This window comes from Callithrix jacchus, chromosome 7 (genome assembly GCF_049354715.1).
Source record: "Callithrix jacchus isolate 240 chromosome 7, calJac240_pri, whole genome shotgun sequence".
NCBI classification, from domain to species: Eukaryota; Metazoa; Chordata; class Mammalia; order Primates; family Cebidae; genus Callithrix; species Callithrix jacchus.
In genome coordinates this window covers 13082530-13107480 of record NC_133508.1, presented here as the reverse complement: position 1 = coordinate 13107480, position 24951 = coordinate 13082530, and the positions used below count along the sequence as shown (strand labels likewise).

The window sequence follows — 24951 nt, the reverse complement described above, 5'->3', positions numbered from 1 at the left end:
TGCTGTCTATTTTAAGGTGGATTTCTGTAGTTTGCTTTTGGGAGAGTCTTAATATGTTACTTCACTACAAACTCTTTCCCTACTAAACTGATAAACTTTCTAAGGGTATATAAACAAGTAAAATTAAATCCTGGGCATTTTTTTGTTTAATAAAAAGACACATGAAATATTAGAAAAAGCACACATAGCTCAGTGGTTAAATGAAGTCAGACAGACAGATTCAAATGTGAGTCCCAGGCTTACCTAAGTGACCTTGGGAACACACAATTTAACTTCCCCAAACCTTAGTTGCCACTTCTGTAAAATGGGAGCCCTAGGTTTGGTTTTCTTACAGACAGGCCACTGTCCACATTAAATGAAATAACTCATGGCAGGGTCTCAATACAGTACCTGGCATATAAGAACACAACAATATGACCCACCATTATTAGTGGTAAACTCATGATTTATCACAGATATATTTAGAGCATAAAAAAGTATTGTTTTAAAGCAAAGATAGTATGAATAAGACTAGTAGGTAAGAGCCAGAGAAAACTGTACCACGCTTCACAAAAAAATACTTCTTATTCATTTGGAGAGCATTATTTTTAAGACATGTTATAAACTAAACCTAGTAATGGTAAACACAACAGCCAGAACAAAAAATGCTAATTTATAAAAATCAATTCTGGTTCTTAGCTAACCTTGCCAAATACGTACATTAATTAGAGTTATTTCTTCTTAGCCTTCAGTCTGCAATCACTTTTGGAAACCACTCCCCACTTGCAAATAGACAGCTTTAGACAACTATTTAGATTGCTAAGCTTTCTGTCCTTCCACAACACTGCATATTATTGCACTCACATGAGAGAATTCCCTCCATTCATCTACTGCCCATAGATATCACTAACTTGACTCAGACACAAGTCCTCTCCAAAAGTGACCTTGTGATCACCCAGTTCTGAGTTTATTCATTCATTCAACAAAGACTTAATGAGAACCTACTATGTGCAAAGTACTGTACTAGGTACCAGAGATGCAGAGAACAAAAGAGATACCTCTTCCCTGTGTTCTCATGAGGACCTGTTGCCTCCTCGTCACAACACTGACCACACTGTTACTGATTTCCTAACTACTTCTCTGCAACCCCTACAGAGACTCTAAGCAACCTGAGGTCAGGAAGCATAGCAAAGCTGATTTGCACCGTATCACATTATTTCGAATAAGTCATGGAATATAGCCACAGCATAGCTATTTGCATGGTCAGAGACTCATGCAGAGCAAACTCTGAAGTGTGTAGACACACAAACTTTACAGGTCACTGAGTTTCCCATCAGTGCTGAATATAGCCTGCCCCTGAGATCTTGGCTACATCTACAGCTCGATCCAAAGTATATGATACAGATATAAAATTACATGATACAAATATAAAATATGCATTTATTTTTATAAATATATGTATTAGATTATCTTTTCATTGAAAATATGTCTATATAAGGTAAAGAAGAATAAAGTTGCACATAGATTAGCTAAAATGGAATTTCTTAGATGAAATGCACCAATTCCAGAAAAAACACAAACTACAACAACTCATCCAATATAAATTTAAATAGACCTGTAACTGTTAAGAAAACTGGCTTTGTAATTTAAAATCCCATAAACATCTCTAGGCCAGTGAGGTGCGGTGGCTCACACCTGTAATTTCAGCACTTTGGGAGGCCGAGGTGGGTTGATCACCTGAGGTCAGAAATTCAAGACCACTCTGGCAAACATGGTGAAACCCTTCTCTACTCAAAATACAAAATATTAGCTGGGCATGGTAGTGGGTGCCTGTAATCCCAGTTACTCAGGAGTCTGAGGCAGGAGAATCCTTGAACCCAGGAAGTGGAGGCTGCAATGAGCCAAGGTCATGCCATTGCACTCCAGCCTGGGCAACAGGAGAAAAACTCCATCCACCACCTCCTCACCAAAAAAAAACAACAAAACAAAACAAAATGAAAACAACTTCACCCAGATGGCTTTATTAAAGAATTCTATCAAATTTTTTAGAAAGAATTTACACCGGTTTTACACAATCCCTCCCAGAAAATAGAAGAGAAAGGAATACATCTCAATTCAAGGAAGGGAGTGGTCTAGATGTAAGGAAATTTAAGGAGAGTTTAGAACCAAATCTGTTTAGAACCAAATCTAGTTTAGTAATTCTGAACTAGATGCTGTTGTTAAACAGAATTTGATCAGATAACCAGTAAAGCTTGAATAAAGTTGAAGGTGTGATGATAGAAATGTATTAATTTTCTAATTTTGATGGTCATTTTGATATTACACAGAAGAATGTCCTTAGGAAATGCCACTAAAATATTTGGAAGCAATGGGTCATCAAGTCAGCAACTTATTAGCAAATGGTTCAGGGAAAAGCAAATGTTATCTGAATTGTACTGGTAACCTTCCTGAAAACTTAATCTTGTTTTAAAACAAAGAAAAAATATTTCTTAAAAATATAGGAGACTATCTTTATGATCTCAGGACACAGAAGAATTTCCTAAACTAGGTATAAGAACACTACAAATATGAATGTTATAAATTCAGCCACATGAAGATTAAGAACTTTATAAATGGAACATTATTCAGCTTTTCAAAAGAATAAATTCTGGCTTTTATGAGTCATATAACATGTGACAACATGGATGAACCCTGAAACATGCTAACTCAGATATGCCACTCACAAAAAGACACACACTGTAAGTTTCCACTTATATGTAGTATCTAGAATAGTCAAATTCACAGAAACAAAAGGCCAGCTGCTGGGCCTGGGGGAAATAGAGAATTGATCAATCAATATACAGTTTCAGTTCTGTAAGATGAAAACGTGGAGATCTAGTATTCAATGTTGTGAATACACTCATCACTACTGAACTACGCACTTAAAGATGGTTAAGATGGCAAATTTCATGCTTATTACCACATACATATATACATTTGTGGATAACACATGAAGAAAGGAAATGGTTAACACAATATTGCGGAAGTCTCCCTCTCTGGGATGTGATCTGGAAAGGGCACACAGGGAACTTAAAAAAAATTTCCTTGAGTTCAAGTACAAGTGGTTTCCATCATCCTCTAAGGGATAAGCTCCTGCAAATCTAATTTTTAAAATCAACTCCCCAGGAAAGGGAAGATGAGCCAGTACAAAAGCTCTGGAAATAAATAAAGAACTGGGGGGGTCCAAAGTGGCTCCCGCCGGAGGTCATGGAGCTCGCGAAGGCGAGGTCATCAGTTCAAGGCTAACCTGAGCAACCTCATAAGCTCAAACTGATTGGCAAAAAAAAAAAAAAAAAAAAAAAAAAAAAAAAAAAAGAACTAAAGGACAGGTAAGGCAAAAGGAAAGAATCATGAATTCTCTCAGTATTATTAACTTTAAATTATATTTTCTAAATAATAAAGGATCAATTTCTGTACAACAATTTAAAGTTATAAGTGGTACTGGTCAAACTACATATACTTTATGTAACTACCAAATATCTTTCTAAGATATGGAGCCAAATAATATCAATCCCTCAGCCTTTCTATATTGCTCACCAAAACAGGAGGAGTCAGACAGGACAGGGGCAGTCCTCAGTGGTCTGAACAAGGAGAAGCAGAAAGAGGCACTGAGGGCCAGCGTTCTGCCTCGAGAAAGCAGAAGCTGGTGCCTACACAGTATGCAGTTTGTTCAGAGGCCTCCCACTTCTGACTGGTTTCCCGCTAAGAAGAAAAAAATGGTAAGGCTCAAAAATATACCCGCATGGTTCCTTATGGGGTGGGGGAGAAATTAAAATGTCTAATTCTTCTTCTCAATAGCTTTAAAACATGCAAATCAAATTCTAAATTTTCTACTGTCAACTGGCTATATCAGCTGGGACTCAGGTCAGAAACAAAAAGGTCACTGAGGCTGATTGAAAATCATCTACATTTTACTCTTATTTTTATTCACAATGCTTTCAGGAAAAAAATTTTTTTGATTAAAATTTTTCTCATTATTCTACTCAAAGTACCATAGGCTCTTTATTCTATCAAATGAGATTCCTACTCTGAAAAATACAATGGAATTCTTTAAAGATAAAATGTGCAACCTCCAAATAGAATCTTGAGTCCTGCCCTATTCCCTGAACTTCAGATTCACATCTTCAAAGTTCTTCACACTTCTACTTCAAAGTTTAGCCAGCATCTGAAACTTAACACTGCTGAAAAGAGTATCATTCATATCCACCACTTCTCATATTCCAACAGCCATGTGTCTTCCAGGCTGGTGTCAAAGGCTGTCACACTGACCTTCCACTGAGCTGTTAACACTTAAACTGTCCATGGGTGGCGAAGCTAAAAGAGGACCAATTGTAACACTCCTTCTGGGGCCTCAGGGCCTGCACAGAGTTTTGCTCCTGCTGGCACCCAAAAGCACTCACCCCAGCTACTACACAGGCTTACCTGCATGTTCCCTTCCACGACGGGTTGAGCACAGGGGGTTCTAGTGAGTGGAATCTGCCCCTGCCAGTGCCTAAGTGCTACTTCCAGCGCCCACACCCCAGTTCCCACCAGCAAAGCGGTCAGGGAAATTACCTTGCTTCACTATCTCAATCAGGTGACCAAATCAACATCAACAGTGATCAGTCACATTGAAAGTACACACCCTTTCCTTTGTAGGATGTGATGAAAAGGATACTTCATCTTTTTGGTCTTCCTCCCAGGCATCCATAAACACAGACGTATTACGAGAAACACATTTGATAAATCCAACTTGAGGGACATTCTACAAAATACGTGACCAGTAGTCCTCAAACCTGACAAGGTCACCAAAAAAGAAAGGAAAGTCTGAGAAACCGCTACAGTCTAAAGGAAGCTAAGGAGACACAAAGACTAAATGTAATATGGTAACCTGCATAAGATCCAGAAACACAAGGTCCTTGTTATAAACTGAATGTTTGTGGCCTGCCCAGAATCCTCATATGCTGAAGCTTTAACCTCGAATGTAATAGTATGTGGAGCTAGGGCGTTTGGGAGGTAATCAGCATTAAATGAAGTCATGAGGGCAGGACCCTGGTCTGATGGGATTAGTGCTCTTATAGAGAGACACAAAGAGCTTGTTCTTTCTCTCTTCTGGCAAGAACACACCTAGGAAAGGGGACTGTGCCGTGTGCAAGTGAGGAAGAGACTCCTCACTGGAACCCAAGAATCCTGGCACCCAATCTCAGACTTTCCACCTCCAGATCTGTGAAAACAAATTTCTTTTGTTTAATCCACTCAGTTTATGGAATTTTGTTATGGCAGCTAACTGATACAGACCTTAAGTATAAACTAAAGAAATCAATCATAAGGGGCCACTGTGGCTCCGACCAGTTGTCCTGGCACTTGAGGAGGCGAGGCCATGAGTTCAAGGCTGACCTGAGCATCATTACAAGCTCTCATTGATTAACAACAACAACAAAAAAAATTTAAAGCCGGGTACGGTGGCTCACGCCTGTAATCCCAGCACTTTGGGAGGCTGAGGTGGGTGGATCATGAGGTCAAGAGCTAGAGACCATCCTGGTCAACATGGTGAAACCCTGTCACTACTAAAAATACAAAAAATTAGCTGGGCATGGTGGTGCATGCCTATAATCCCAGCTACTCAGGAGGCTGAGGCAGGAGAATTGCCTGAACTCAGGAGGTGGAGGTTGCGGTGAGCCGAGATCGCGCCATTGCACTCCAGCCTGGGTAACAAGAACAAAACTCCATCTCAAAACAAACAAACAAACAAAAAAGAAATCAATCATGTATAGAATTTAGTCAATAATATGACTTCACTAAATGTGAAAAATGACAACACTAATGTAACAGTTTAAAAATATGAAAACTGGATGTAAGTTATTTGAAAACTCTACTATTTTCACAACTTTCTTTAAATTTAAAATTCTTCTAAAACACAAAGTGTATTTCTAAAAATTCAATGGCTTCCTATATTTTTCTTAAACCAAAGGCCTCCCAATCTCTTTTACTCATCATCTAATACTTACACCTTGTTTACTCTGGTGTACCATGTTCGCCTTTACAAGGGTCAAACCGTATGAGTTACATACATGTACACGTTTGTCAAAATAAATTAAACTGCACACTTAAGATCTATGCATTTCTCTATATATGTTATACTTCAATTACAACAGTTTTAAAATATATGATTGCCAAATGAATACGCTAATGACCTAAAAAGTACCCTTGATTTGGTGGCTGAAAACACTAACATTTCATTTGCTCTGGAATCTGCCATTTGGACATGGATCAGCATGGACACTTCATTCCTTCTCTATTTGCCAGTAGCCAGCGACTGGTATTATCTAAAGGCTCACTCACTCCCATGTCAGATGGTGAATGCTGGCTGTCACCTGAGACTTTAGCTGGGCCTGTAGGTTCAAGCACCAACACAAAGCATCTTTTTATGTGCCCCGAGATTCCTCATGATATGGTGGCTGTGTTAGAAAAACTTTATATTCAGTGTGACTCTAATTCTGTTTCAATATACACACACATTCTTAAAAAATTAACAGAAGTTTTCCCTGGAGTGAAGAAAAATGAGTGATTTTAAACTTTCATAGTTATAAATTTTTCTTTTATAAATTTTATACCATAAACGTGTATTACTTTCTAAATCTGATGAAAAAAATTCAGTTCCCTGTTAGTGTACATAATACACTAGTGTAAACACAAATGAAATTGAAAATGCAAAAATGTCAAACATATTTACATTATTAAAAAAAAAAAGAATCCGCTCACGAAGAGCAAAAACGTTATGAAATACTTGATTCATTCTGCCTTACTTTTCCACCCTCCCCATTGTGAGACAGAGTTTCACTCCTGTTGCCCAGGCTGGAATGCAATCCACTTACTGCAACCTTCGCCTCCTGGGTTCAGGTGATTCTCCTGCCTCAGCCTCCTGAGTAGCTGGGATTACAGGCATGCACCACCATGCCCAGCTAATTTTTGTATTTCTAGTAAAGATGAGGTTTCACCATTTTGGTCAGGCTGATCTTAAACTCCTGACCTCAGGTAATTCACCTCCCCCAGCCTCCTAAAGTGCTGAAATTACAGGCGTGAGCCACCTCGCCCAGCCCCTTACTTTTCAAGTTACAGATGAAATGAACATCAGCAGATCAGAAACTAACAAAGAATACAAATATGCTCAATGATATCTGATGTTTTCTAGATCACACATCTGGCCCTTTTCATGGCACAGCTCTCCCTTAGTCCAATTCCTTTTTCAAAACCTTCTCTCCATATTTTCCTTTAATCAAAATCACCTACTAAACATTACCCTAGAAATAAAATCATCTGGAAAGCAAGGCCTACAAAGGCAAACCTCAGATGCTAGATACTTTCTATCTTACAGCATGGTGTCACCTCACTTGATAATAGATCTTTTACTAAGATTTAAGGCCTAATGAACAAATACTATGGCTACATCAAGGTCACTCTGGAATTCTCGGTAATGATTAAACAACACAGGAGTCAATGGCAAGATCTTTTGCTCCTTTTCCTTCCCTGGCCTCAGCCTTATTGCAAAATACTCCCTCCCTTCTTCTACCTGGCCCCGCAAGGCATGTTCTTACATTCCATGTGGACCAATCATTTCTATCATCTCATAAATTCTATACTTACTCTAGTAAAAAGTGAACTGTTTTTGTTACACTAAAGTCCTTTTCTTCATCTGACATTAAACAACTACTTCTATAATTTTCTAATTTTTCAAAACACTGTTAATTTGCACACACCAAATCAACATACTTCTACATTGTATTTTTGTACTTTTCATTTCCTGATTTGCCTTTTTTTTTTTTTGCCGACTCACACTATTTGAATACAACAAATTTCTAAGCTTTTTCTCAACCTGGACTATTTACATTATAAAAATGTCCCATGTTCTCTAAAATGCTCAATTAAAAAATGATAGCTAAATGATTTTATTTATCCAATTTTACAATATGAGTTTTTAGTTATTTTAAGAACTTCATCAACAAGCAAGTCAATTCTTAGGTGCTTCAAAGAAACAATTATCAGTATGAAAAGTTAAGGCTTATGTGGTATTAACCAAATATTCTCAAGACTTGCTCAAATAGAAAACAACTGTAAATATACTCGTGTTGCTTAATAATGGGGGTACATTCTTAAAAATGCATCATTAGGCAATTCACCATGGACATCACAGTGGACTTATACAAACCTAGACAGTCTAGCCTACTACACATGCACCTAGATGGTGCAGTCTATTACTCCTAGGTTACACACCTATATAGCAGCTTACTGTAATGAATACTATAGTATGCATGTATCTAAACATAGAAAAGGTACTGTAAAAATACAGCATAAAAGATAGAAAATGGTATACCTATATAGGGCACTCACCATGAATGGAGACTGCAGGACTAAAAGTTGTTGTGGGCAAGTGGGGGATGAATGAATGTTAAGGTCTCAGACATCGCTCTACACCACTATTGACTTTATAAAGATTTGACACTTAGGCTACACTGAAAAGTTCTTTCTTCCTTCAGTTAACCTTGGCTTAGTGTAAATTTTTTTATTTTACAAACTTTTAAACTTTCTATAATTGCACTTAGCTTAAAACACACATTGTACATCTGTACAAAATATTCTTTCCTTATATCCTAATTCTATAAGCTTTGTTCTATTTTTAATTTTAAAACTTTTTGTTAAAAACTAAGACACAAACACCCACTAGCCTAGGCCTGCACAGGGTCCAGATCATGCACATCACTGTCTCCCACCTCCAATCTCGTCACACTGAAAGGTTTTCAGGGGCAACAACACGCATGTGGCTGTCACCTGCTATTATGACAGTGCCTTCTTCTGGAATATTTCCTGAAAAACCCGCCTCAGGCTGTCCTATAGTTAACTTTTCTTCTTAATCAACAAAAGTACACAATAAAACAATGATAAAATGGGTAGAAAATACACAATCCAATGTTATCAAGTATTATATACTGTACATAACTGCATATGCTATGCTTTTACAGGGACTGGCTGCACCATAAGTTTGTTTACACCAGCACCACCACAAAAACATGAGTAACTAAGAAGTTATGAATACCACAGCTTCACTAGGCAATGGGAATTTTTCAGTTCCCTTATAAACCGTGGGACCAAAATCATATATGAGCTCTGATAACCTCACTGGCACTATGCAGTACATAACTGTACTCCACAAATTAGGGCTATACATGGCTGTACAAATTTATAGTAGTCCCAAGCTACAAACTCAAGACCTTCAGCTAAACAAAGAAAGACATGTCAAAAAGTTTTAAGTCCTGTCTCCTTCCCATGATTCTCCTGATTATTTCAGTACTGAAAAGAACTTTCTCTCGTTGCTGAGATGTTTAAATGAGTTCATTACTATGAAAAAGGTATTACTAGAATAACAAAGAAAATATTTCAGCATTGGAGGGAGGGGAGAAAGGAAAGGGGGAAGAGAAAGAGAGACTGAACACATGCCAGTATCCCTAAAAGAAATGTAAATGTATATGGCTATCTCCCTTGCTCCTCATCAGCAATATGTTTTTTTTTTTTACAGATACCTACCCTGCATTTGCTGATACACTGGCAGCAACCTGTTTAAATCGGGAGTGTGACATGCTACACTGCACGTCAGGGTGGAAAACAGTGATGATCTTCCACAGGGCTAAGAAGATGAAAAACACTAAATTCTGATCCATTTATTAATAAACAGAGAACAGTATTTTCTTCAAATACACGATTAATTTCACTACCAATACTTTATTCGCAGGATACCCATTATGAGTGCTGTTAAAGATGGGTGGGCATGACCGAAATAAGAGATTTCAACAGAAATCAGAATTATTTATTTTTTTCTATTTAATTATTTTGTATTTGACACTCGTTCCACATAAGTTTATTTAAAAGAGTAAAGCGCAAGGCAGCCTGTACCCTAATGTCAGGTTTCCAGCTTGCTGCTAGAAAAAGCAGTCTGGATGAGAGAGAATCTGTGTTATAAATGAAATCCCCTAAGACTAAACAACGTGCACACATTCCAGCTAAGGACAGCCAACCAGTATCCCTTGTAAAGTGCAAACACTTCTAGGTTAAGTACGCTACAAATAATTGTAAGCAAAATTTCCAAAGTCAACTACCTTTAGCTTGGGGCTAGAGCAATCACCTAACTATCTCCCATACCCGGCATCAACAGCTTTCTTAAATCTTATGCTGAATTCTCCCAACAAAATACTTCCAAGCTTTCCTTGCTGAATAAAAATGGCGCTCCTTTTCCCGTCACATTATTGTTGACTTCTCAGTAATCCTTAGGCCCTTTAACCATTAAACTCAATTGGCCTCATTTAAATGTCACCCTTCCCTGAACACTGCTAAGTGCTTTTTTGAGGGTCGGGCCAGGAGGTAAGGGTGGCTGCTTCTATCTACAAGGCTGCAACTTTCTCAGCTAGAATCCTGGGGATAACTCCCTCTCACTTTTCTCCATAACCTCGGCCTTCCCCGAAACTGTTGCCTCTGTCTCTTTAAACCACACTCCAATGCAACCTGTCCCCAAAGTGCAGTAGCACTTAAGCTTCTCTGTGCCCCTCGCACCCATCGACACCATCTCGAATGCACCGTTCATACCTAGACCCACGCCTCAGCCTTTACTGGGGTAGTTCAGAGCCACCCGCTGGGCAGGCACCACCACGCCGGCCTCTCCGCAGCAAAGCCTTCCGCTCTGTCTACATCCCAGTCTGTGCACCCGAAGGGACCCAACGGCTGAGTCCCAGCCCTGCTGCGGCAGAGGGCAGGGACCAGCACGCACACCCTCAAGTCTACATGAAGACCCTCCCCGGGACTGTCGCCGGCACCGACGCCCGGACCATCCCAGCCCTGGGCGGTGGATGCGGGTCAGGGGCGCATGCCGCGGAGGCAGGGAGGAGGCCGGCGGGAGCGAGAGGTCACCGGGACAGGCTTGTCTTTCCCTCCCTTCCAGCAGTGCCGGGCCCCAGTTCCCACCCCCAACCCCCAGGCCCCGGGTCTGGCGGCACCACGGCCACAAAGGGCGGCGAGGGCGCGTGCCTGAAGCCTGGGTGCCTTGCGGTACCTGAACCCACCTGGTCGAGTGACAGCTGCACCGCATTCTGAGGGGCCGTGGCAGGGTGGAGTCCATGGTACTGGCGGTGCTGGAGGGCAACGGAAAGGCTTAAACTAGGGACTGCTCTCTACTTTGCGCCCGCACTCACTGCGAGTGACTGCTCCCCCGGCCCCGACTTCCAGCAAGTCCCAACGCCAGTTCCCTACTTTGCGCAGGCAGGTGCCGACCGCCGCCCACAGCACAATCGCGGCGTGGAACCCTGACGCGGCAGCCAATCAGAGAGCGCCGGCCGCACAGCGCCCCTCCCCCGTCCCGAGGGGCGCTGCGAAGGGAGGAGGCTCACGCGAACTGTAGCCTGAGGGCGCCTCGCGGGTGAAGTGGGATGCCTTTCCGGGGTGAAACTTTAGAATGGCGTCGTTGCCCCCTCACCCCTCCCTTTGTCCTCCCAGGAATGTCATGGCCATCCACCTCTCTAGGAGGGACAGCAGGCAACCTAGGGGTGGGCAATGGCCCCCCCCAAAAAAGGAGCGAAGTGAGGGACGTCCCAAGCATTGCTGGGGATATTGGGGACCAAGCTTGGGCCTGGCAGGAGGGGGACAGTGAACCAAACCTAGCTGAAAAGCCCCTTTGTCTTTGAAACTGCTGTGTAAAAGCCCAAAGTTGAGAACAATCCCATGGTCTGATCCTTTCAGTCCCCCTCCAGCTGCACCTGGGCCTTCCACGTGGAGCGAGGTGTTCCTGGGTTGGATGCCTGTGGTCGTAGGGAGACCGACTCAACTTTGTTGCATTAAAGTTTAGTTCTTTGGTCGCCAGCCGCTCTTATTGAACGTCCTGCCTTCCTCCTCAAAGAGGCAGTTTCTAAGCAACCCTTGACCCCCTGAGCACAGTCACCCTCAGACTTTTGAATTCTGCGTGTCGGCATACCTTCTGGGTGTTGAGGGAGGGTCATATATATGTGTGATTCATTTGCCCCAAACTTCATAAAAGCAATCCATTTGAGCTCTTTGAAAATGCAACATCAACTTTTGTTCAGCAGACTTTCAGAAGAGGAATGGCACAGGAGTGTTTCTAATTCCCCTTGGGAGCTCAATACTTAAGGTTTTGGCAGTTTGTGATTCGGGTAAAAATAGTGTTTACTGGGAGTTTAACCGCATGTTTTAATACTTTCGGTAGAATAGCTCAATAATCCTCACAATTACGCTGTGAGATGGATACTATTATACACCATCTTTCAAATAAATTGAGGCACAGGAAAGTTATGTAATTTGCCCAAGAACACACAACTAAGTAGATTGGAATCCAAGTAACCTACCTCCAGAGCTGACCTTGCCACTAGACCTTTGTCTTCCTCACACCTAAACCCATTCCAGAAATTCCCATCAGCTACCATTTGCTTTATGACTAGTCCGGGATCTTGAACAATAGGACAGCACAGATAAGAGGAATACACTCACTTTGGTAAATCAGTCCATGGCTTTAGTTTCTTTGAAAAGGAGGCAGTTGAACTAATCAATGCAGTCCCTTTCTGCCTAAAATTGAGTGGTCAATGTGGTAGATTCTCAGCTGAAACTGAATAGAGGATGGAAGGAAGAATAAGAAAAAAACCCGGACCTTCAGTCAACCTGGGGAAGTGTTCCAATGGGAATTGTAATCAATTAGAGAGCAACCTATTGAGTTAGGTTCTTATTAAAGAATATTCTTTGGGAGGCCGAGGCGAGTGGATCACGATGTCAAGAGATCAAGACCATCCTGGTCAACATGGTGAAACCCCGTCTCTACTAAAAATACAAAAAATTAGCTGGGCATGGTGGCGTGTGCCTGTAATCCCAGCTACTCAGGAGGCTGAGGCAGGAGAATAGCTCTCAGGGAAGATAAGGGCCAAGGCAAGAGTGATGGCTGATAAATATCCCTCAAGGGAAAACACCTGCATGAGCACCGGCATAAGTGGGAGGAGTCTATGCAAATATTTTCTTTTCAGCATAATATTTAAATTTAGGCATCACATGGTCTCACTCATACACAGGAACTCACAAAGTAAATCTCATGGGGACACAGTGAAATGTGGTTACCAGAGGCTGGGAAGGGAAGAGAGGGATGACGAGAAGTTGGTTAAGGGACACAGAAATACAGAAGAAATAAGTTTTAGTATTTAATAGTATGGTAGGAAAATTATAATTAACAACAATTATTGTGTATTTCAAAATAGCTAGAAAAGAATTGTAATATTAATATTCCACAAAAACACAAAAAGATAAATGTTTCAGATGATGGATATTCCAGTTACCCTGATTGCTTCGTTACACCTTCTATACAGCTATCAAAATACCACATGTAGCCACAAAATATGCACAGCCATTATATAGCAATAGATTTTTTAAATTAAATTTAGCTGTTATAAATAATTTGAGTCTAAGCACTGATTCTTAAGAAACAACATAAATTTAGTAGCTTTAAATATATAGTTAAATAATATTTTACTAAATTTTCTACAACTACCTCTATTTTAATGGTAGTGATTTAAGAGTTAGAAACAATAAACAGAACGCTTATCACTCATATCTGCATTCTACTTTAATATCTACCCTAAACAACATATAATGAGAAAGAATACCATCTATCTGGAAGTGTATAACTAGTAAATATTAGTTAAGAACCATAGGATCTTTCTCTGTTTTGAGAATAGTTGAGTTTGATCTCTCTTAAACCAATGTCAATTAGTTTTATAACCAATTTAATTGCCAGAGAGATGGCTCCATCTTCTTGAATATTTGAAGTAAAAAATGATCACCATTGAAACAGATTATGTAAATGTATTTATATTGTGCAAAAGAATTTTTTTCTAAATTCCTCTTATAGCTTTAAAAAAAATGAAAGTGTAAGTGATACTATATGCTAAAGAAACCCCTTTTTTTGCCTCCTACTATGTCATATGGTAAAAATATGACTAGTTGTATTAATAAGCAACATCTGTTTAAATAAACTTTAGGAGCTGGGCGTGGTGGCTCACGCCTGTAATCCCAGCACTTTGGGAGGCTGAGGTGGGTGGATCACGAGGTCAAGAGTTAAAGACCATCCTGATCAACATGGTGAAACCCCATCTCTACTAAAAATACAAAAAATTAGCTGGGCATGGTGGCGCATGCCTGTAATCCCAGCTACTCAGGAGGCTGAGGCAGGAGAATTGCCTGAACCCAGGAGGCGGAGGTTGCGGTGAGCCGAGATCGCGCCATTGCACTCTACCCTGGGTAACAGAGTGAGACTCTGTCTCAAAATAAATAAATAAAAATAAACTTTATACCTGAAGCAACATTGTTATATTAAACTGCATATACTAAGAGAATATAAGATGTCACTAACTTTAAAAATTGCTCTAACTTAGCTGAACTTCAAATGTCCATTTATATATACAAATACAAGAATAACATAATTATATTAGTAAATTTAGTTACCAGTTTTTGAAAAATACTTACTAGATAATTGACCTTTACTGAAGACATCTTAGTTAAAATTAAATTTTACCACTAAAAATAAAAAACTCATTTGCTGTAATGATTTGCACTTACAGACAATATTTATTTCCTTATTTCAATGCCCATTTTGTACCTATTTAAACATTAAGGTATTTGTTCAGGCCGGGTGCAGTGGCTCACGCCTGTAATCCCAGCACTTATGGGAGGCCAAGGCAGGTGGATCACGTGGTCAAGAGATTGAGACCATCCTGGCCAACATAGTGAAATCCCTTCTCTACTAAAAATACAAAAATTAGCTGGGCATGGTGGCACATGCCTGTAGTCCCAGCTACGTGGGAGGCTGAGGCAGGAGAATTGCCTGAACCTGGGAGGCAGAGGTTGCAGAGAGCTGAGATGGCTCCACTGCACTGCAGCCTGGTACCACTGTGTCTCAAAAAAAAAAAAAAGGGTATTTGTTGCCCTTTGAAACAAAATAGATCATAATGACCACGGGGTCTGCACATGTGGAGAGCATTGAATGTCGTACATTTAGGTTCTCATCAGCAGATTTGTATGCGCATCCAGAGACAGTGATGTTTGTTCCGAGATCTGCTTATAGCAGTTACGCTTTTGATAACAATTATGTAAATTTTAAAATTAGCACATAATCCATAAATTATGAGAATTAAAAAAGAGATGTTTCTAATAAAACTGAATGCATTGGAAAGACTGAATGAATACAAGACATTTAAAAAATGTTTATTTGGTGTGGATGAGACCATTCTGAAAGTTTGGAGACAAAAATATGAAAAACAAAAAACACTCTTCCAAACTCAGGTTATTTGAAATCATTTAGCCAGTTATTTAAAAAACGGAGACTGAAAATCACAGAATTTACTTGCATAATAGAGAGTCCTAAGCCACTGCAAAAAGATGATGGGGGATTAATCTGCTTAATCTAAGTAATGGCTGTGGCTATGCATCCCAGAATTGTAATAACTTTCTATATATAAAGTTAAAATAAAATGTTGAAGGTATATGTGTGTGTTTATCTTTAATTCTTCACTTCAGCCTGATTTTTCTATTAATTCATTAACTTTCCCCCCTTAACCTACAGTTTCTACCGTAACATAAACATGCATACAGTTTGATAATGAAATATCACACTTATGGGGTTTTTCTCATCACCATACCATAGGAGAGTAATAACACAGGTATTATTCTGCAAAAGAGAGAGAGAAAAGGCATAGCAGAGAGATAAGAGGATGTGCATGTTGCTCTTAGGTAGCTACGGATTGTAAAATGTGGTTAGAATAAATATGTGAAAAGCTACAGCAGGAGAAAGTCTATGAGTGAATAAGAGCTTCATTATATAGAATTTGATTGTTGGCAAAGAGATTTTTTTGTAAACAAAATAAGCAACTAATTATTTTTTGAGTATGTGGCTGAGAGAGGAAGACAAATTGGAGAAAGAGCTGTAAAGCTGTACTACGTACAAATCAGGGATTGGGAAGTTGGAATGACAGTGGAAATTAAAATGTAGTGGAACATAGGTATCTAAGTGAAGCAGATCAGTTAGGAGGATATTTCAGTGAATTGTCAGCATGAGGTGAGGTTGGTGGTAGGAGTAGCAATGCTGCTGAGAAGGCAAGAAAAATGAAGACCGAGTAGTACCCATTGGCCTTACTGTAGCTATCAGAAACCCAAGAATGGGTACTCATTGACTGAGTAGAGCTCATTGCAGGGAATGGATAAAAACAGAGAGTTAGATTTTGAGAAGGAAAAAACAGTCAAGCTTTGCTGAATTGCTGAATGTTGAAACTTTAAGAACAAAAAAAATGGTCAAATATTTGTGATTAGAGAATCAGGATGTCATGGAAGATCAAGACAGGTTTGGCAAGAAAGCCTAAGTGGTAGGAAAACTGATGTTGGGCTTGGATGTTAAGAGATCAAATAACATGAGAACTCAAAATCACCATTTGCTTTGGTAATGTGAAAATATGGATTGAAGAATGAATGAAATCAGAGGAAATGGAAAAAGCAAGTGTCAACAACTCACTTTAAAAGTTTGGCTATAAAGGAAGTAGAGAGATACACTAGTAAGTGGGGAGAAATGTGGGGTCCAGGAATAATTTTTCATCATATCAGAGCATGTCAGATCATTATAGGAAAACTCAAGTTGAGAGCAAGAAAATAAGGTGCAAACTAGAAGGGATTACAGATGAATGAAGCCCCGAGAGTTGATGGACTGGAACTCAGAGCTCATGTGGAAGGACTGGCCTTCTACAGAAAAAGGGATATTTTCTGCATTATCAGAAGGGTAGAAGGAGAGCACATGGATGTAGGTTTGTTTATATGTTAGCGAAAAATGAGAGGAAAGCCATATGAAAGCTTCTGTTCTCACGAAGTAAAGAATATTTACTTTATAATCCCACCTCTTAAGAGTAGTGGGAAGAAGTATTGGAGATTTGGAGAAAGTAGAAAGGATTTGCATATACTAAAACCCGGGGTGTAAAAGTGAGATCCCAAATGGTGCCAGTGAACACAAATTTTTAATACTACCGAGATGATTGGAAGATTTTCTCCAGCAATCCCCTGCTGCTTGAATACAGGTAATAGAATATGTGTTTGAGTGCATTCAAGATTAGAGTTTCATGGGTAGGTGGGGAAAAAGATAGAGGAAGTCAAAAGAGGTGATGATATTTGCAAAAGGGTGATCACAATAAAGAATTATAGAAAGTAAGCCAGACAATGAATAATAACAAGGGGCAGGGGGCTAGAAGATAGAACATTGTGGGGTTAATGGATTAGAATTAATAATGAGGTTGGAAAATTGTCGCTGCAACAGTACTCAACATGTGAACCAAAATGACAGGAAGCCACAATGTTAATGGTTTCAAAATCCTGATTTTTAAATGGTTTTAATTGTTTTAAGTCAGAATTTCAGAGATAATTTTTTAATGGTTCAATAATAGATTTTTAATGGTTTTAATTTAGGTTTTCAGACATGGCACCATTTCTAGTGATGACACAACCCAAGACTTGACTATTGAAGATGGTGTTTACAGTACTGTTGTAAAGAGGAAATTGAAAATGAGGTAGTCTAGGAATGGAGAGGCTAAAATGTAAAGGCAACTTCATGGTTTTTGAAGTCATATGAGACAATGGAAAGAGTTTGGGTGGGAAAAGAAGGCTGCCATCTGAGGATACCCAGATTAATGTCAAAAGGATCAATGTATAAAGTATGTCCACAGAATTTTGATTGTTAAAAGGGAGAAGAAGCTTATACAAATAAATGTGTAAGTCTCACTAAAGAGGGGCTTATTTATTTTTTAAATTCAACTTATTTTTTTGTTTGTTTGTTTCAAGGGAAAAGGAATACCTAGTATCTGACAATGACAGTTGGAAATGAGAACTTGGGGAGGGGGATACATCGAAGGGGAGGGGGATACATTGAAGGCAAGTGGGATATGAGAAAAAGAACACAAGCCAATCTTGAGAAGACCTCAGGGGAAGTTCTTATAAATGAGATGGCTTTCAGGCAAGTAGATGGTGAGAGGTTTCATTGAAGAGAAAGAATATGCTGAAGCTTTTAAGGATATAGGAACATTTACTAGTTGAAGAGTGAAAGTTACTTGCTCAAGATGAGAGAGCTAGTCAGGAGATGAGTCAGAATTCAAACCCAAGTGTGTCTGACTCCCATGCTGGAGCATGCTGCGTACCAGAGAGAAAATTCACCCACATTAGTGAATTGAATATTGGATATGAAAAAATACATTTTCAAAATTATTTCATTCATCTCTTTTATTTTTGCTAATTGCAAGGACATTAGAACTATTATATTGGCATTAGATCAGAAAATGTGACAGAGAGCTGAGAACAGCTATGCAGTTTTAGAAAATAGTTTTTAGAAGCTCCACTTAACTCCAAAAATCCAATATAAATAGAATTTATATTGTTGAGATGGCAGAAATGTTGTATCTTTTGAGACTGCAATGCTATTTTAGAGTTTATGAAGCACTTTTGCCAGCAGATATAAATCCTGTTACCCTCTAATCCATAATCTACTTTTCTTAGTGATCCACATTATCTTTGTTCTCCTAAGATACCATCTAAAAAAAGCACTTCCCCGGCTTTCCAAGCATGTGGCTGCCTACTGTTTTATCTGCTCCGTACCTTCTTGGCATTGTCTTGAAACTCCACTGCTCCCTTGCACCTCCTAATCACACAATGTATGAAGCAGAAAGAGCCACAGGAAAATGTGACCCTGGCCACCTTTGATTGATTCAGGGCTGGACACCTGACCTAAATCAAACCAGTCAGAGCCCTCCAGGATTTCAGAACTGCTTGGATGCTGGATCTAATATGTAAAGCTTGGACACTGCCACTACCATATTTTCTGCCATGGGAGACCAAAGAAGTGAAGGAAGGTGATTTTCAGAACAAGAAAGGAGAAAAAGTGAACATAAGTGTGTTTCAGTGCTGCTGCTGCTTTTAGAAAGCAGAGATCAACATGTGGAATAAACCGTTATGTCTTCCTATGTCAATTGTTCCTAACATCCTTCTGGATTCCTGTCTGAGAGTTCTGTGACACACTCCAGTATCTTTGTATCTTTATACAATCCTGCCTTCCTAATTTGCCACAAAAATACCTTGGACTTTTCTCTCCAAGCAAACAAACAGAATCCTAGGTATTCAAGAAGTTGTTACAGCTGTAAATTATCTAACAAGCACTTATGAATAATATTATGCTGACAGCATCTGTATTTCTGTCTGAACAGTTACTGTGAAAGTACATGTTCCAACTGCTACCTTTTGAGTAATAATCATAATCATAGTGATTTTTGTGAGTTAATGAAGTTCTAAGCACTAGGCTCTGTGTATTACAGGCATTGCATTCAGTCTTCATACAGTATTTATAAGAAAACTGAAGCTCACAGAAGTCAAGTGGGATGGATAGATATTTCCCCGCCTGGGTCCACTGTGAAAAAAGGACTCCCACCAGCTTCAGAGGAAACTTGTCAGTAAGCAATGTTCAGCTGTGGGTCTCTTCAGAAATTAGCCTCATGTGCAGGCCAGGCATGGTGGCTCATGCCTGTAATCCCAGTACTTTGGGATGCCAACGCAGGTGAATCACTTGAGGTCAGCAGTTCGAGGCCAGCCTGACCAACATAATGAAACCCTGTGTCTATTAAAAATACAAAAATTACTAGATGTGGGCACCTGTAATCCCAGCTACTCAGGAGGCTGAGGCATGAGAATCACTTGAACCCAGAAAATGGAGGTTGCATTGAGCAGAGATTGTATGACTGTACTCCAGCCTGGGTGAAAAGAGAGACACTGTCTCAAAAAGAAAGAAAGAAAAGAAAAGAGAAAAAGTGAGGAAGGAAGGTAGGGAGGAAGGGAAGGAGGAAAAAATGGAAGAAAGGAGGGAAGGAAGGGAAGGAAAGGAGGGAAGGAAGGGAAGGAAAGGAGGGAAGGAAGGGAAGGAAAGGAGGGAAGGAAGGGAAAGGAAGGGAAAGGGAGGGAGGGAGGAGGAAAGAAGGAAAGAAAGAAACAACAAAAAAAGAGAAAGATAGACTAAGGTGCAAAAGTTGTCTTCCTGAGGTCACACCCTTCCAGTTTGTATCCTGCACTCAGTGACTGAGTAAGAGGTATAAAGGTCCAAAGAAGGAGAAATTTGCAGGAACATTCTAGCTCCAGAGCTGCAGCGGGGTAGTTGAGGCTGTCAGGTACATCTCAGCTCAAATGCTCCTCTGCCCAATCCTCCTTCATTCCTCTCACTTCCACAGCTGCTCATCCCGAAGTGCTCCCCAATAAACACCTGAACACCAATATCTGTCTTAGAATCTGTGTCCTGGGAACAATTCCTACAATACCAAGTGAATTATTCAAGTTCCTCCAGCCAACAAGGACAGAACTGAAACATAGATTCTTCTTTCTGACCCTAGGTAAGTATATGTTTCTACTGTGCTAGCCACAGTATATGTAACGCATGTGTAAGAAGTTACTGAGATGCTGAGTCACAGCTACTTTAGTCGCAATGTCATGATGCTTTGCTCCGTCAATGAAAATGCCGTCTTCTTCTCAGTTATCTCAGAGAGTGAGCTCTTTAAGATTTGTAAAATGCAAAACTTTTTTTTAACTGAAAATACTCTTCTAAGTATATAAAATCCAGAACTGGAAAATGAAAGGCCTATTCAGCAATAATTCCCATGGACTGCAAAGACAGAATAATTGATTTGTGAAAAGAAATGGTGTTCTACATTTTCATTACTGCTGCAAAATACAGCTCTATGTGATACAGTACATTTTAATCTCAATTCCAAATAAAAATTATACTAACAGCATCCCAAAAATTCTTGCTTTACTAATGCTGAAAAATTCAGCCCCTGAAACTTATAGGAAAAAAAGCAGGAAAGCATATGAAAATGTCAACATTTCCCACTCAGAATCTCGATTTTGTTCCCCTAGATACAAGTTCGATAGGGAACTAGTATTCAGCTTTTTTGAGTGAATAACTCATAAGCCACCTACCCAGAACATCCACAACCCGAGGGCTTACTTAGAAATGACCTCTTTGTGTACAAACATTACAGAAAACCCTTTACCAAGAATTTCACCTGGCTAGAAAATGAAATGATTTGAAAAGGTCTTCTGGGATTTTTCCCACAAAGTGATAGACATTAAAGAATTAATAGGTAGGATCCTTTTAATAAATCCCCTTTTTATTCTCCAATAGCGCTGTAGAGAATGGAAGGCTGGCAGAAGAACCAAGGTGAATGAGCCCTCCTCTAAGTAAGGGAGTCATCCCTCACTGTGGAGGAGGCTGGCCAGGGCAGATTTCATCCCAATTAGGAAAAGGTTTTGCTTCTTTCAATGGATTAGTCCACACTTCCCCCTGAGAAGCACTGCCTGTCTTTAGATGTGGGCGTGTTAATTGATGTGTACCTCCTGGGTGACCTGAAGAATAAAGAGATGCATCTTCAAAGGAACCTGAACTGGATCATTAAAGCCTCCCAGGAGGTTTGCACTGACAGAACTGTGTTGCTGAAGCCCACTTGGAAGCATTCTGCTGATAGGCCTTCCCTTTCCACTCGTCACCAAGCACCACTCTAATCTAGTTTCTCATTTCTTCCCCTCCCCACAGGGGCCCCTAATATGCGACCTTGTTAGAATGACCCAGACATGGAGAAATCCACAGCTGGATTCTCACCTCCCTTTTCTTGCTGAGGTAGGAATAGGCGCAGGGGAAATGGGGTCTATGGGAGAAAGGAGAAGCTTCAGGGAGTGGGAGTCACATCATCGAGTTCTGGATGAGGGGAACCACTGAGAATACAGCAGGTGAAACAGCAGGGCCATTCCATGGCACATTTCACTCTCTCGTATTTGCTCTTTGAACTATGAAGGCGTTCATACAAATATTTACTTTATAAAAACATTATATAAATATATAGTTTATAACAATAACGAAATATTTTTAAATTCTAATCCCTTTAGTCCATCACCTCTCTCCAGTACAATTGGGTGGCTTGTACCTGGGTGGTAAAAATGAGGAAAGTCAAGGAAGGGAAAATGAGGGGCGGTGGCCTCACAGAGGCTGCAGCATCCTCTCAACGTGTCTGATAGCCAGAATCTCTGGACAGTAGTTCCTTGACCAGTAAGGATAGAGTTAGAAGATAAAGAGCTGGAAACACCTCAAAGCATGTATGAGAGCATCTTCCTATCGCAAACAGATTAGAAGCTGACCCTTCAAGGGTGAGAAAGTTGGCTGCTCCTCATGGCTCCTTCCTGGGATGACTGTTCAGCACCTGGGCCAACATGTCAAACATTGAACTCCTGTTGGATTTTACTTCATGGCTGGGATATTGTGTTTTGTCATCAGTTTGTATGTTTAAAAATTATGATTAGTTGTTGATAGTGGAAAATCATGAGATTTCAATAGAAATAGAGATTCCTAACTTTTATAAACCTATGAATGTAAATACCAGGGCCAAATTCTAGAATGACAACACTCAGCCAGACACCAGTAGCCACGGCTGGTGTTGGGGGATCACCCTTCACAGTCCCATCTGGCCCTTCTGACACGTGTATACCCCCAGCCCAGATGAAACATGGGAGGGGTCCCCCTGCTCTGCACATAGCCCCTGCCCAGACAAAGCATGGGGGGGGCCCCTGCTCTGCATATACCCCCAGCCCAGATGAAACATGGGAGGGGGGCCCCTGCTCTGAGGATAGCCCCTGCCCAGATGAAGTATGGGAGGGGGCCCCCTGCTCTGTGCATACCCCCAGCCCAGATGAAGCATGGGAGAGGGGCCCCCTGCTCCGTCACCTGAGAGAAAAGTGAGTACATCATGCCAACTATTTCATTTTCACATTTTGCTTTTTTTTTTTTTCTATTTACTTCTGTGATTTAAGGGAAAGGACTCTGCAATATGACTAAATGGGAAGTATGTCTGGCTTTCAGCCAAGACCACAGATTTCAAACACTGACTCCTAAAGAAACACACACATACACCTCACACACAGTTTAAAACGTAATCTAATGCAACTTTTGAGTTGCTATATTGGCAAAAGCAGTGAGAAATTGGGAATGCAATTTCCAAAACAATGAGCATGGTTGAGTCCAAGGGCTTTGAGGTCTTTCAAGTCACAAATGTACTTATTTATTAACATAGGCAGAGAAAAAGAAAAAGCCTATTCCCTGGTATGATTCTCCTACATATTGCTTTTCTGTTTGAGGCAAGGTATCAGCAAGTTAAGTACACAATCTAGAACAGACTTGTTTCATCTTACCAGACTTACTTTCCTCAGTACTTTGGGGCTATACATAGTAACAAATTGAAATAAAATTATATGACACATGTCCCCATGAACTACAGAATACAAACTGTACAAATCCACAGTTTACAGTCTGTGGCTATAACATATTTACAAAAATATGTATACTTTAAAAAAATCTATAAACAGATTTTAGAAAAGTATCTTCATAGAATATTTCCTGGCCGGGCGCGAAGACTCACGCCTGTAATCCCAGCACTTTGGGAGGCCAAGGTGGATCACGAGGTCAAGAGATCGAGACCATCCTGGTCAACATGGTGAAACCCCGTCTCTACTAAAAATACAAAAAATTAGCTGGGCATGGTGGTGCGTGCCCGTAATCCCAGCTACTCAGGAGGCTGAGGCAGGAGAATTGCCTGAACCCAGGAGGTGGAGGTTGCAGTGAGCTGAGATCACGCCATTGCACGCCAGCCTGGGTAACAAGAGTGAAACTCTGTCTCAAAAAAAAAAAAAAAAAAAAAAAAAGAATATTTTCTATACTTTTTGTTTCAAATGGTTTCAAAAGGACATTTTTCTTCTGTCCCCACTTCTTTGGTTAACATGTGAATGAGTTGCATTTTTACTGTGTTGTTCCTTTTAGTGACATCACTTAGAAGTAAGTACATAAGGAAATCATTGTTATTTGATGAATTCTATGTAATAAAAACAAGCATGTATATGCTGACATTTTTATTTTCTAGCTGATTGGGGACTTTCCTTAACGATTTCACTCTCACAATCTAGAAGCTCAGCAAACAAATTCAGAAAGGGGAGTTGGTAGGGTGGATGACCCCAGACTAAGGGGTTAACCTAGCTCTATTTTGCAGTCAAGGGTCACCATACATATGCTGCTAGCATATGACATAATTAGAAACAAAAAGCAGCCAGGCCAACCTCTAAAAAAAGTGACTCAGATACATACTAAAGAGACACCCAGCAAAATCATCTGCCCACAGTGTCATCCCCTTAGTCCCTGTCCCCCAGGCCTGAGCACCAGATCCTTCATTTCACTTTCTGCTTTTCTGGAAACAGCAATTTTCAGAGTCGGAACACTGAATTTTAATCCAGATCTACCACCTGTTCTGTGACTTGGCCTATTTTTCCAGTCTTTAGTTTGGCTGTCTATTCAATGAGAATAAAAATAATAATGCTGAAAAGATTTTGTAATAATTTATTTGTTCACTCAACAGATACTGAATTCTTACTGAGTGCCAAAGACTGTTCCAGGTGCTGAAAATACAGCAATGGGGAAAAAACTAAGTTCTTGCGCTGCTTAGAAGAGATCGTGGTAACATAACATAATGTGAGGTTGTACATGAAAAGTAGTAAGGTAGAGACAACCAATAGGAAGAAAAAGATAAAGCAGAGGGAAAGAATAGAGATTGGCCAACAGGTGAATTTTAGAGATGATTGTTCAGACAAAAGTGCATGTATGAGAAGAGAATGCCAGGAGCTCAGCTGTGAGCCTGATGCTGAGGAGGCTTGCTGCCTGAAAAGTAATTCCTCTATGTGTGGCTGACCATACTGTTAAAAGGAAAAGCCTCACTAAGTTACAGGGACTTCATTAGAAGGACTCAGACTTTTCACTGAAGCTTCAAA

General features: G+C 40.1%; 1 protein-coding gene across 17 annotated transcripts in view; it reads right to left on the bottom strand.

The window, feature by feature from the left end:
* LOC128928299 (uncharacterized) overlaps positions 1-24951 on the bottom strand; it is a 204857-nt gene that overhangs the window by 48718 nt on the left and 131188 nt on the right. For 2 of the 17 annotated variants that reach the window (XM_078329468.1, XM_078329461.1), the window contains exon 1: positions 11103-11294. The exons of the other annotated variants lie outside the window; for them this stretch is intronic. Coding sequence is in view for 1 of the 2 variants with exons in the window: in XM_078329461.1 (XP_078185587.1) it covers positions 11103-11158 (56 nt within the window). In the remaining variant the exon portion in view is untranslated. Of the gene's footprint in view, positions 1-11102; positions 11295-24951 lie in introns of those variants that run through there. 17 annotated transcript variants of the gene reach the window in all.